At 35.9% G+C, this 15,476-nt stretch overlaps 1 protein-coding gene across 6 annotated transcripts in view; it reads right to left on the reverse strand.

The window, feature by feature from the left end:
• ACSS3 (acyl-CoA synthetase short chain family member 3) overlaps positions 1–15,476 on the reverse strand; it is a 143,833-nt gene that overhangs the window by 26,789 nt on the left and 101,568 nt on the right. For all 6 annotated transcript variants that reach the window (XR_013830492.1, XM_079936886.1, XM_079936887.1 and 3 more), the window contains exons 10-11: positions 3,720–3,815; positions 915–978 (exon numbers count right to left, since the gene is read on the reverse strand). Coding sequence is in view for 5 of the 6 variants with exons in the window: in XM_079936886.1 (XP_079793012.1) it covers positions 915–978; positions 3,720–3,815 (160 nt within the window). In the remaining variant the exon portion in view is untranslated. The remainder of the gene's footprint in view (positions 1–914; positions 979–3,719; positions 3,816–15,476) is intronic.

Raw genomic sequence — 15,476 nt, forward strand, 5'->3', positions numbered from 1 at the left:
ACTTAAGGCATATCAGTAGAGATGCCAATATCATGCTAATCAGAAGCAATAAAGCTACCTGTATCAATTATTTAAATGTCACATACCGTGTGTCTCCAACTTAATCAACTTCCAATTCAGCTTCTGCTAGCTTAACAATTTTAAAGTACTGATGTAATGAAAGTACGTTTGAATATTTTTACTACAAATTTTAGCACTTCGTCTATCAAATGAACAATGATAAAAACTGCTAGCAGGAAATTGTGGTACTTGATGAGTCAGGGATTATATATTGTACTATTATCTAACCCAGTAATCACACTTTTAGAAATTTATTCATACTATTGTCATTATCAAAAAAGAAGAATAGACAACACAAAAAGGATGTTCAATACTGCATTATTTATAATCATAAATATTCAAAAAAGACTAAGAGGCCTAGAAAGGGAATAAACATTTTTAAAAGGCAGAGTAAAATTTAAAATGCTTGTGAGACAGGGTTAAGGAAAAACAGGAATACATGAGAATAAACCAAGTTGTTCCAACAACCTAAAACGCATTTCAAAAAGTGGAAAGTCATATATATTACAAAATTAACACTGTATTACTGAAGGGTCAGAGTACAGAAACTTTATTTACTTCTTTATACTTTTGGTACTTAAGTTACTTTTATCATCTATGCATTACTCGTATAATCAGAAATATTTTTTAAAAGATGCAAGATTTATGTTTTTACAAGTCCTATCTAAATTGGTTCCACTTTATGGGGCTTCCATGTTAAAACTACAACAGCTGGCATTGAGTATTCTCAAACAATTTACAAGCTTTTTCTGGAACCTCTTCACTAGTAATATCATTGCAACAACTCTATTTTTTCTTAATTTTACATACCAATTCTTGCTCTTTTAAATAGTAGCACTGCAAATTTTGCTTACTTTACCACAATGTTTCCTAAACACCGAGCCTTCAGTTTTTGCATGTTGTCATCCAAAATCATAACTGGAAAGTAAAATATTAAAAATAAATAAGTAAATAATTGAATAAAAACACATAAACTTAAGGCTTAAATGTTTCCGAATATTTCTATATTCAGCTTCCCAAAACTCTAGCTTTAAAAAGGCATCCTTTAATTCCTGTGAGACCACAAGCATACATAAATAAGCTAAAATGAAAATTTTAAGTGTACATGTTTTTAATTTTTAATTAGATAATGAATTTTTGCTCAGAGTCACCCTTAAATAAAGACATAGTATTTTAAATACACTGGTAATTTTTAAATCTACGTTTATATCCATTCAAAAATACCCCTCCATTCTGTCAAAAATATTAAAAATATGTTCGGCTTTTCAAAAATTAAAGGATACAAAGTGTTAAAACACAGACAAAACATATTTCAAGCAATAAAAATAAAGAATTCAAAAGCCTGGCAAACTCCTTTTTCTGATTTAAGGCTTAATATCCACTTATGAGCTTTAAGGTCAATTTAACCTTCCCAAATATTATCCCAATGTGTTCTATGCTACACTGTAAAAATCCTGAAGGATTTCAAGAGACCAAAGCTTGTATCCACATGCAGTAATCTTCAGTACAAACTAGAGTAAGGATATATCATCATGTTTTAAGCTTTAATAGATCCTTTATGTGGCTTCATCCATCCAGGTTACTCTACTGAAAAATGCTATAAGAAAAGAAGAACATTATCCCCAGAAAAACTTAATTGCTCCTGTGTGTTCCCAGAGCACTTTGTTTCAAAATTCTCTTCTGACAATAATTAGCGGTGTAGGTATCTGTCCCTCACTAGATGTGAGCTCATTAAGGGTGAAGCCATGATAATTCATCTTTGTCTCCCCAAATCCCAGTACAGTGGCCAATTTACTATGTGCCCTGGAACACATTCTTGCTCTATTATCCCTCCTATTTCCCTATCTAAAAAGTGGAAAAAATTCCCTTCTCATAGGGTTGTACAATAATTACTTGAAAAAAAATATCGTGATAACCTTGCATAAGATACTCAATGAATGTGAAATTAAGTATTACATTATGTTGAATGTTTTTCACACAAAAATGATTTTCTTTCCTTTCCCAAAAGGATATGGCTTTTTAACATTATAATAGTAAATGTTACATTATACTTTTGAATCTCTGAATAACCATAAAAATCATGCGTCATAAGGTCATTATTTCCTTGGTTATACTTTAGTTGTAGCATTTAAGCTGTGCTGTCTGTAAGCCAACGGCTTTCAGACAATGAGAAACATCTGTACTGAAATTCCATGAGGCATCAAAGCTTTAACTCTTTCTTACAGCTGGATATGAAAATGGTACTGAAACACTGAAAGGGAACGTAGTTAACATCTCCCACAGTCATCAGCCCCTAAAAATGGTTCAACACAAAAGCAATTTTTCTAATAAAAGGAGTAGGGATGACAGAACTGTTCAAAGGGAAGATTTCATAAAGCTGCGTTCACCCTTCCATGCCTGGAGAAGTCACTGACTTCACAGAGTATCTATTTTTGCCCTTAAAAAAAAATCTTACAAGTCTTTTTATAAATATATCTGCTAGGTTAAACCAAATGATCCTTAACCAGTCATTGTCCTAGAAGGAAAATGTAATATTTTTACATTAGAGAAGCAAAAACACATCTCTAAATTTTGTAATTTACATGCAGATACAAACTGTATGCAGGAATTATATTCTGTTCCTAGATGCTGGGTTTAAGCTAAATTGTGTGACTTTATGCAAACAACGTAACTTCTGTACCTCATTTTCCTTGTCTGTAAAATGAATGTGTAAGACTAAATCAAGTCAGCCCCTCTGGCTTCTCTGAAATATTAATGACACTACCAGCTAAGACTCAGTTCAGTCTTTCTACCAGCAGGTGCTATGTTAGTGCTTCATTGGGTTCCATCAGCAACCCTATGAAGCATATAGCACTATTATTCCCATTTAGAAATAAGGAAGTTGAATGTTTGACTTGTGTAACAATGTATAACTTAAACAAGTCACCTTGTATAAGACATACAACTAGGAGGTGAAATCCAGGGGATTATTGAACTATTATAATCACTACCAATAAGTTAAAAACAAATATGGAAAAGATAGTGTTTCTCATTGTCACATACTGCCAGCAAGGATGAAATTATTTTTCTTTTTAGAATCCTTATCTTTATATTCATTTTTGTTAGCCAACAAGATTCAAAAGCTTTATCATCACTTCTAAATTAAAAGATAGCATATATAATGGGAAAAACTGCAGCTATTGTAACAGAAACAAACAAACAAAATAAAACATAATGGTTTGCATTGTCTTCAGGACCTAATGAGCTGTGTTACCTTAGGAAAGTTATTTAGTCTCTCTGGGCACCAGCTAACTCATCTCTAAAATGTGAATAATATCGGTAAATTAAGTATACCTCAGCATTTGTTGAAAAGATGTATGCAAAGTACTTGGCACCTAGCATGTATTCCATAAGTGTTAATCTCGCGTACATATGCTTAACTTGCCTTATATTATGACAGTCATTTAGAATATGTCCTTAGAAGTCTACAATCTTACTTTTGATCAAATTGGCTGATAACAAAAGTTATCACAAAAAGTTAGACATTTTTAATACAAGGCATTCACTCAAATACTTATTAAGCACCTAGTATGTTTCAAGCAATATAATTCACACTAAATACAGAAAAATACCAAATTTATTAGCATTACATATTTCAAGTAATCAGGGTAATTTCTCACCATTGTATCCTGGAACACTTTTTCCTGCTTGCCCTGGAGGAGGTGTTTTAGAATTACCTAATCCAATGCATGATGCTGTAATTGGGGAACCAGTCTCTGGAGAAATAAATATTATTTATAATTTAATATTTCAACTTGAGATCATGATGTTTCTTCAGTGCCTGCACTGCCCCCTCCCTCCACAGAATTTCACTGCATGAGGAATAGATAAATGGTCCAAATGAACTATTTAAAAATGAAACACATCCAGTAATTGATATGATATTGACATTTTAAAAATTTAAGGACACAAATTTAGAATAATATATATAGTAGTGCTTCTTTTAAAGAAAAGAAAGGCCTCTCTGGTGTTTTCAGTTGTGGATCAGCAGGATGAAGGATGGAGAATTAAACGACTGTGATAGTTTTACAAAACATGTTAAAAACTGAAAAATCTCTAGAAAAGATGCTTTCTTTTAACTCACCTAAAGCTATTTTATCAGGGTAAATAACAGCAATGAGCAAAATATTTCTGTTATTTATAGTTTAGTCTCTGGAACAGGTAACATGAAGATTTTTTAAAATATATGAACAGTATCATATTCTAATTTTTTAAGAACTACATTTGCATCTAAAACTGAATTTACCAATGCTTTATCAAATTTCTCTTAAATCTGTTGCTCCTGGACTTCTGAAGGCCCAAAACCTAGGAAGGAAGCTATTTATCTTATGCTGATTATTTCCTCAAGACCAGAGACTTATTCACAATTAGCCTTCATTGATTAACAGAAATGTTAAATTTGTCTTCTCTGTCTCAAGTTGTAACAGTCAGAATAACAGCAGCTATTACATAATAATCATAAGTTCTGAAACTGATAATTTTTTATAAAAGGATGCATTCGTTATTATTGGCAAATACAAGTTTGGAGTCACCAGAATATTTTGAATATGAGATTTGTCTCTATGGAGGGTAAGATAAGAGGGTATTGACTGTAAAAATTTCAGAACTACTGGCTTAATATTATACACATAAATGTACACCTACATACACCCAAGGGATTAACTGCCAAGCCATTCAGATCCAAAGTAATCCAAGATATTAAAAACATCTATCTTCCTAAGGACTCAGAATGTATTTCTTCCATTCTGGTTTCCACCATGATTTATCATGTGTTTATATCACTTTAGAATGATGGGAAGAATTTATTACTGTTCTTTACCTTCCAGAGTAGTTCAGTTTAGTATTCACGTTTTGATGGCGGCTCAGCTGGTATCAATAACAGAAGATAAACTCTCGAACTTTAAAACCCAGTTCCTGAGTGACAGTCCAGTGCTTAAGGTGCTAAGCCAGACGGTCACCGCTGAGGAGAAGCAGCGAGTAACCGGAGAAGACATTGCTGGTGTTTGACAAAGAATTCTCAAACACTTTCATATCATGACAAAAAATCGGGAGGCATTTTATGACCATGGCATTCTATCAGCTATGAGCATTCTCCCTACAGCACAATCAAAGCATGGGAGGAAATCCACAGGTTTGGAAATTTAGCAGCATTTTTCCCTTTTCCCTTTGGAAAACGTCTGAGTATTTATCTCAGCTACCCTGCAAGAGCAGTGAGATGAGAGCAGTGGTGATGACAGGAAGCAACCCTGCAGAGTGAGGTGCTTAAAGGAAGGTACTCAGACATAACAAGGTGACAAGAAAAACAGAAGGTACTAAGACACATTAGGAAAAGAGATGTCCCCTTCAAGATGCTGCCGCTCTGCCTCCCACCGTGGTGAGAAGCAGCTTCTGAAGTCAATCTTCTATTTTTAAAGCATATCTTGTCAAGTTCAGGTGCTCAGTAGGGGCACTCTGATCACCTGAAGTACAAACTCTTGACACTTCTCAACACCATAAGGCCTCTCAGCCCTTGTCACCACATAGCTCTAGAACGTACAAATGTACCTTCCAGTGGCTCTAATACCTATCCATGGTTCTAGTATCTGCTGCTTAAAAGAAAAAAAAAACCCTGCAACAATGAAACTGTAACTGCACCCTGCTTCATCTCATCTCAGTGTGGATTCTTATAAAAGACATGGGCACTCTGTTCTTCTGAAAACGGGGAGGAAGGGAGTGTGGGAAAAGGAAGGGAGAATAAAACCTACTCTTAAATAAAGACACAAGAGACTGAAGTGCTGTCAATATCTACTGCCTAAGTTGACACTATACATCCTTCCTGAGATTCTTAAGCATCTTTTCATAGTGATTACATACTCATAACCTTTAACCTTCAGCTGTTTTGTTGTAGTTTATGATTGTAAAGGAACTATGAAAAGCATAGTTTTCTATATGATTATTTTGACTGAATTTTAAGGGCAATGAAAAGTATTATCCATTCAGTTACTTCAAGAAGATAATGTAAGTTTATACTTTGAACATTAATAATCTGAGCATCTTGTTGTCTTTGTTTTGGGCAGGGGCCATGCTCATCTTCTCTATATCGTTCCAATTTTAGCGTATGTGCTGCCAAAGTGAGCACTTATTGACTTCATTTTGATATTCATTTAGAGCATTAAAAATGAACTGTTGGTAGTGACATGCAAAGGATACAGTCAGACAAAATGACAGTTCCTAGGAATCTAAGTATAATAAGCAGCCACAGTTAGGACAAAAGTGGGTTGAGAAAGACCATAATGGTTGTTACAGAGACTTTGGTTTTCTCTCTTTATACCCCTGAACGTCCCAAGACCCAAGAACTGATCAATGTGCACCGCAGGCACACAGATGCATGCTCACACATTCATGCACACAGACTGTATAACCACCCTGGCTTCCCAGCAGGTCCACATGCAGAACAGGCTTCCAGTTAGGGAAAGCCCCAGGCACGCTGCAGTCCTTAATCAAGCTCCAAAGGACTCCCAAAGCCCCATTTCAAAGACGTTCTAAAAACATCTGCTTCACACCGCCCAGGCTATAATTAACTGGCTAGCAGTTATCTAAGCAGACAGGAAATCCAGATGTCACATTTTGACTGGGAAAGGGCTACATTGAACAAACCAGAACATTCTCTTTGAAGAAAAGAATTGGACACTTCATTTGGAGAAATCTTTCCAAAGAGGTCCAACCTTAGAAAGACAATGCTCAGCAATTCACCAGCATAATTTCCTTAGATAAGAGACAACCAGGAAGAAGATGGCAGGAAATTGAAGGCTGTGAAGAATAAGTTACCTTGGTATGTTTTATATTCACACTGCATGAGAAGCTAATACAGATATTTCATTATTATTTTAGTGTTTTTACTGCCGCATTCCACCTTATTGCATTCGTGAGCTGTTACCTAAATGAATTTTCCTTAAAAATTCTAAAGGAAGAAAAGGAGAGAGAACTAATAAACATAATTTTTTCAAACATGAGTTATGCCATGTACCATGTGCTAAGTGCTTTTTGTTTATATTATTGCATTTAATCCAACTATAAGCTGATAGGGAGAAAAGGAAATATTATTTTAACAGATGAGAAGTACTAAGGCCTAACATAGAAAATTTAAACCATTTGCCCTGGTTCGCATAGTTCTTTCAGAGCAGAAGAATGGCATAGATAAGTGTGCCACTCATGAGGTTCCCGTGTAGAATACAGAGGAGAGAAGAAAATAGAGCTCACCCAGACTGCATCCCAGCAGAGGAAGAAAAACCTTTGTGACACGGAGTGAGTCCAGTCTCTCATACTTGCAAATGGAAGTAATGGTGGTACGTACCACTTATTAGCAAACATTTATTGAGCAGCTATTATGTGCTAGGTGCTGTCATTAGAACTGGGGATAGAGCAATAAACAAAAGTGACCAAAATCCCTGCCTTTGTGGAGCTCACATTTTAATTGGGGAAACAAGCAATAATAACATTCAAAAGTCTAACATACAGCATGTCAAAGAGTGATAACCACTAAGAACATAAAGAAAGCACAGATAGGATATGAGACTAGGATATGAGAAGCGATGGGAAGGGATTGCAATTTTAAACTGGGTAGCCAGATAAAAACTCCCTGAGAAGTGACATTTGAGTAAAGACTTGAAAGAAGTGAGGACGTGTGCCTTATACATATCTAGGGACAAAGAATCCAGGAGAAAGGAACCGCAAGTGCAAAGGTACCGAGGTAGGTTTATTCCTAGAGTATTTGAGGAACAGTGAGGCAGCCACTGGGACTGAAGCAGAACAAATGAGGAAAGTATTAACAGGAAATAAAGTCAGAGACGTAGTGAGGAGACAGCTCACGTAAAACTACTTCAAAGTCCTCTTAAAACCTTAAGTTTTTAGTCTGAGTGATGTTGTGAGCTAGCGTGGACCTTTAAACAAAGAAGTTTACCAATCGCAACAATGCAAATAGAATCTACTTAAATATTTGAGCACCATGTAGGTTTTATGATCAGGTTTATTTAATTTGGGGCTTTGAGAGAGACGTGGGAGAAAATGATGGACAGATGGGAGCTGTTTTAGGATGGCTGGTTAACGACAGAGATTCCTGTGGCTTTCTGAACAGCAAGAATCAATTCACTAGATTGACAGAAAGACTAGAGCTCAGTTAGGTGGTAGATGGGAGACAGATTGCCCGCACAAGCCAAAGACAATCACTTTTGTTATATAAGTGTTAGTGTTTCTACAAATCAATACAGCATTTCTGAAAGGCGAGTTGGCAAGTCTTATAAAAAGCCTTAAAAATGGCAATTTTTCTAAAAACTCTTAAAGGTTGAGCATAGCCTCTAACTCAGTTGTTCCACTTTAAGGGATATACACAAGGAAATATTTGTAAGAGCTCACAAATATTAAGCATCAAGGATGTTTACCACAGTATTGTTTATACTAGAGTTTAAAAGATTGTCCAAAAAAATAGGAATTATTCCATATTAAGGAGTAATGCAAAACCAAACACCATAGGAAAATGTCTAGTGATAGGAAATAATTCTCACAAAATATTGTTTAAATGTTGTAAAATGCACAATGTGATTTAATTTTTTAATAAATAATATACATTGGGCAAAAATATACATCTTGGCAAGATACACATTAAAATATTAACAGAATTTCTTAACACCATTTCTGAATGGTGAGCAAAGGAGAAATTACATTGAAGCGTCCAAAGGCTACACCCACAACCTTGAAATCTCTCCACAGTCGTGGATTACAGGCGGGTGCAACTTGTTTAATACTTCTTCTACTGTCTTGTGATGGCTTTGAGTAACAGAAAAGAGTGAAAGTGATGTTTTGTCAGTTTATAGGCACAGGCCTTAAGAGATTCAGAACACTGTCTCAGGAACCCGTGAGGGGCCACGTAAGGTGGTCCACTACTCTGAGTCCGCCAAGCTAAAAATGCCACTTGCACGCGTTCTGGACAACAGTCCTAGCTGAGTCCAGTCTTCCAGCAGTCCCAGGCATGAGAGTGAAGCCACTTTGGAGCCTCCAGAGCAGCTCATTCACCGCACGATTCTCTCTGTGTTGTCTCAATCAACAGTACTTGGAGCACAAAATCCCTAGCTGATCTCTACTCATATCTTTGATCCATAAAATCATGAGATATGGTGGTTATTTTTAGCCACTAGGTTTTAGGGTAAATATTTTTTACATAGCAACAGATACTTGGAACACTTGACATTAAGAATATTACAAAATCTTTCAAAAAAGAATTGTGCATGTAATTATATGAAAACACTCTCCTAGCCTGCAGTTGAAATCAGGTTCTTCTTGTGTGCTTTGAGAACCATTTGTATCAGCAGGACCAAAGCCTATTCCCTGACATTTTGTGCTCAGGAAATGTTTTCTGACTAGTAAACACATACTTACATAATTTTAGGCTCTGACTCCCATTATTAAGATCCGTGTTCTTAAAAAATAAGTAGCAAATCACACAATGCAATCCCAAAATGAACAAGAGAACAAGAGAAATAGAGGACTCAGGAAAGAGAAAAAAACTGTATGTTACTGTTGCAAGTCTGTTACAATCTTTTTCTTATTCCAAGAATGATATTCAAAGGTCAGTCCTTCAACAAATATTTATTCAACATATCCAACCTACGTAATGCATTTCTTTTGGGGAGAAGAGAGTGTTAAAGATGGAAAGACACGCCTAACAGAAATAGAAGTTATGTGCAAAGTTGAGACATTAGACCACCAAGGACTGACTGCAAGTTATTTACCAGAGCAAAGCTTGCAGGGCTGCTGGGGTGGGGGATGGGCGAGGGGTGAAAGAAGAGAAATAAGGAACAAAATGAGAGGGGGGAGCAAAGGCAGATCGCGAAGTGTTAAGAAATTTGGATATTATTCCGGGAACACTGGGGGACTCGGGGAGTTGTAGCAGAGGAGATTTGTTCAGATTTGCACTTTAGAAAAAGTTCTTCAGTTGCAAACTGTGGCACTAAACTGAGAATCCCAACCCAGAGCAAGAAATCAGTTAGATGTTGGTGGTCTGACGCAGGTGAGTGGCAGTGGAAGATGAGACCAAGTTGGAGTTACACTCAGAATCAAAAGGCCTTGCTGATGGTTTGGATATAGGGACAGGGCAAGAGGGAGAAATCCAGGACAACCCCCAGGGTTTTGGCTTATAGATGAAAGACAACACAGAAAGAGGAGTAGATGTGAGTGAGGGCTAAGAGGAAGAACATTATGGCAGGTTCAGCTCTATAAATAGGTGCTCCTGCTGCATCTGGAAATCTGCCATTGTGCTCCCACTGCGGTTCTAGAAACACTACATTTAAGCAGTATGGATTTTAGAAGTTGGTGGCCCATGCAGAGAGCTGAAGTCCTGGAAATAAATCGATTCAGTGGCACAGGGCCCTTGAGTCATATTAATCACAGCATCATGATGGGCACAGAAGCAATTTGTAAAGAAACCATTGTCTACACCTCTAAATCTATACTGTAAGCTATAAATACCTTGCATGGTGGTAGCAGAAAGAAAGTAGGAACAGTGAGATGTACAACAGTGAAAGAAAATCAATTTAATCTTTTGTGTTCACGAGATGGTACAATTACATTTTAAAATACTTGATTCAACGCAGCCTACCTTTTGGTACTGGAAGCAAACCATTAATTCAACCTGAGAGACACTGGTCTTATCCTACTCTCTCACCAGCACACTGAGTCTAACCTTAAGAGAAACTCATAAATAACCTGTAGTTGAATTAGATAAAGAATGCTGTATTAATGAAAGCATAAGATAAAACATAAGAAGAAAGGGCTCTGATCAACACAGAACAATGAGAGTTCTGGTTCTAATGTTAACTAGCTAGTTGACACTGGGAAATTAAATTCTCTATGATTAATATTTTCATTTATAAATTGAGCTCTTATGTTCTAAGTTTTCTTGAGTCTGGACTATCTACAGACCAGGATGCTAAAAATGGCCTTTATATTCATGAAAGATTATTCACAGAAAGGAAAGGAAAGGAAAAGAAAAATGTTTATTGAATGTTACTATAGGCCAGGAACTTGCTGCATTGTTCATACACATTTCACTTCATTTCAAGGTTTCTACAAGCCTGTGAGCAAACACATGTGCACTAGATTAGAGACTTGCCAGCGGCTACAGAGTAAGTGGCTAAACCAGGATTTAAACAGTCTTATTGGGATTCAGTATCACTTTTTACTACCCACATTGCTTTTCCAAGGAGAATAGTCACCTGTTGTTTTCTAATTAGAACGGACAGCAAAAGAGGAATTGGCAACTACTACTTCATGGAGCCAAAGGGCCCACAGTGCAGAGAATTACATGCAACAAGGGAAAATCAAATTTCCAGACAATAAGGTTTGTTAAGGGAGGGTTTAGGAAATCTTCGTCTCGTAAAGATCTACAAAAACATGACATATTTCCACCTTTCTAGAGTGTATTAAATGAGATTCTTGGCAAGGGTAGGACAATTAAATGATATTTCAAAGACCAAACCAACTTCATATTATTAATCAATTTCTTAGTGTTTAGTCTCTTGTCAAAAATTATCACTAATATAATAATGAGCATAAACAGGGATTCTAAAAAGCAATTATACATATCTGAACTACTTCATGTATAGTAATCATATCTGAAAACACCACCAACTTGGTGTTCTTCCTACATTATAATGCTGTAAAGATGAAAATGTCTGATTCAATGGCTGCTATGTGACTTGGGATATTCATTTTCAGATGGATTAATAATTTGTAAACAGTTATTCATTTCAGAAAGAGAAAGTCTCACCAAGCCTAACATTTGACAAAAGATTATTCCTTCCACAGATCAAACTCACACAGCTTACCTCTAAGCTCCTGCTTCTCAAATTGTCAGTAACAATTACCTACTTTAAACTAACGAAGACTTGCTCTAAACGAGAAAAAAAAATGCTGTTGCCAGGCAACAAAGATGACATCAAGACATTTTTCCTCCCTCACCAGATGAATACTTTCACAGTCTTACTAGCTGAACACTGCTGACATGACACTGTGTCTATATGACTGCTTTTCCCAATCACAACTTCTCATGCCAAACTATCTACAATTTCTTTCCCGTGAATGAAAAAGAGAGATGAATTTATTTTTGACCACTCTGCTGGGAAAAACAAAATTCATCAGACAATAGTGATTCATTCATATTTCTAAAGACTCTTTACATTCTGCTATTTGAACGCATCATAGGGTATATTCTGGACAAGCCAGTTCATGGGGCAATGGCACTGCCTATCCAGTCTAACCCTGAGTTCCACAGTGTGTATTTCAAAAGTCTACTTCAATCCACCGTCTTTGAAAATGCAGGCCTATACTTTAACCAAACCCTACCACCACAGCCCGAATTTGATGGGCTCAGAAAATATTAAGTAAAACCCAGAAAGCAGGGAATGACAGTTGAAAAGTAAAACCTAGAAAGGCAGCATTTGGTTGTACATAGAAATATTTTACTTCAAGATCTGCAACCAAAGGAATGTATGCTAGTGGCTATTGGCACCCAAACCACAGAGAACAGATTTTTGAATAATTAAAGATAGAGTCATCAAGATAGTCACCAAGAAGATACTTTCCTCACTGTATTGTCAGCCATACAGAGCTTTTTATCCCTTAGCCCTAGGAAGCCATTTTGCAGGAAAACATACAGGATTTTGCATGGGGCACAAGCTAGGTATGTTTAAGATGGAAGAAAGTCACAAACTAGCACATGGGTGTAACAAGGTTTAAAGAAAGGCAGAAATAACAAGAGTCATAAAACTCCCAATGTGGAATTCCAGGGATGAAGAGAATACCCTGTCACAGACTAAACTCAGAACTACACACTGACAGATGGAAATTCCTCTTCAGTAAGTATATCAGTTCAGATGCCTGAAAGTGGAAAGTGTGAAAATGCAAGGGTAACCAAGGAAGAGGACGATCCAGAAAAAAATGTGGCTTAAACTTTGACACTCTACCTATCAAGTCTTAAATCACATTTAGTCTACCCAGGAGGAATGAGACAGTACTATATTTGAGCCTGTATCACTTCTCATAGAGATCTCTGGTTAGGATAACTGTTATTAAACTATAATGAATTATTCCATTTTGTGGTTTTGATTCTTGTAAATAAAAGATATTGCTGCCTTTAAAAAATCCTGGGCTAATGGATCTTCTCCAGATACACCTAAGGATAAGGACTGAATTTGGTCAACTTAACCAATTTTTGTGGGTTAAAACTCTTGTCCCAGTTATCTATCCTCAGGAAATATATCCTACCAAACAGCGCAAAAATAAGGATTATCAGGTCAAGTAGCCTTGACACATTTTAATACTATGGTATTAGGATGTGTGTGCCTTTAGGATCAATGATTTTGATTTAAGAATCAGCATGACTGAAGTTTTCTGGAGCCTGTGGGTCCATTCTAGTAAAATCCAGAATTATCAGATTCTTCCTCAAAGGAGGAGCATTTAGGCTATATATAGAACATAGTTACTTCAGAACTAGCAATTGCAACTAAAACTGCAGCAGTTCGATCAAACAGGGAGAGAAATGTTGTGATTACTTCAAGATATAAGAACTCAGCAAAGGTGGCTCAAGGCAGATAAAGTAAGATCAATGGCCACCAATGTCTCAATCCATTAGATTACCATTTTCTCACTGAAATCCCTCCTAGGGGTTATAAAAACTCTACAAAGAATTTTACTCCTCCATTAAAGTGATGGAAACAAAACAAACAACAAAATCACCCAGTGCTACTCAAGTTGGTGGTCATTACCTCATTTCAATTACTTCATCACTACGGGGAGGGGGGCATCACTTAAAACACTTTAACATAAGGTTTCTATGTATCTTCTGATGGAAACCACACAGATTTGTTCTGCTAGCAGGTGGAAAGAATCATTGATTCTTTCGATCTAAACCCTTCACCAAGTTGTCCCTTATAAAAGCTACTGTGGAACTTGAGTGTTCTAACTTTGCAGTGGTTATCTTTATTTAAGTGACTGATAGCAAGTAAAAGAATAAAGGTTTTCTACGTAAAATTAAATAACATTAATTTTACATTAATGTTAATAACATTTGCTGCAGTCATTTCTAAATTAGTGCCATATCTTATAGTAAACAGGAAGGAAAGAGAGAAAGAAGGAAGGAAAAAGAAAGGGAAGAGAAGGGAAGGCCAGAAGCCAGGAAGGAAAGAAGGAAGGGAAAAAGGAAGGAGGAAACTTCAAAAAGGGATAAGGTCTACTATGTTTTGGGTTTTAGTACTTAGTTGTTTAATTTTTTTTTTTTTTTTTTGTACTAGGTGATTCACTCAAAAGGAAAACAGTTCCTTCATAGGCATCTTAAATAAGAAAAAAAAATTCTCGCAAAGGACACAATGCACTGCACGACAGTTCTTTCTTTGTGCTGTTTGATTTCTGGAAAAGCTCATCTTAGTACTAAAAATGATCTATAGCAGTGCAGTGTTTTATCTGGTGATTGTACAACTGAGGGTAATGAAGTTCTGGCTGTTTATTTCTTTGTACACAAATTATCATATCTTAAGGGAACAATTATCAATTCTCTTAATTTCCCCTTTTCAAATTATGATTGTAGCACCTCTATTTCTTAACCCCTATTTAAAAAAATGAAAAATTCAGTCAATAATCCAGATGCTTCCAATCATCTTATGGATAAATTACTATGAAGATAAAGCATCTGAGTAAATGACAATTTGTCTATTACCCAGAATTATGAATCAAATATATACAACTCTCCTATATAAACTTAGCAAGACCAATTTCCTTCATGAGAGCATTAAATGTTTACATTATTACAATCCAAAACAAGGGGTTAATGCTTCAGTGGTGTTGAACAGAGACAATTCTTTATTAAAATGCCCTTACAAGGAGTTGATCTGTTCTCGGATTTTCCACAGATTAGTTCTCAATTTAGAATCTTAGGTATTATTTAAATCAGACATCAAAGAGTGTTGATATTAACAGATCAAAAGAGGATGTTAGTCACTAGAAATCTGCTGTTGCTAATACAAATTTCACTTGCGTAACAAAAACAACATTGTAATATAAATGGAATGACTGCAGAGTGCCTTCTTATAGCCCAAGTCACAGGAACTAATCAACTTTCACTCATACATTTTAGTTACTTAACATACCCCTGACTAATTCCAAATTACACATCACAGTTTCTTAACAACTCATTTGTACACATATATTAATGTAATCAGAGAGCAAATTCATAAATTATGCATTGCATGGAAGGCTCATAAAAGTGTGTGATTGTATAAAATAATATCAATTTCTAAGTCAATAACAAGGAACAGCAACCTTGTAGATGACTTGAAATTTTAAATAAAGAA

The sequence above is a fragment of the Stenella coeruleoalba genome (genome assembly GCF_951394435.1).
Source record: "Stenella coeruleoalba genome assembly, chromosome: 11".
Taxonomy (NCBI): Eukaryota; Metazoa; Chordata; class Mammalia; order Artiodactyla; family Delphinidae; genus Stenella; species Stenella coeruleoalba.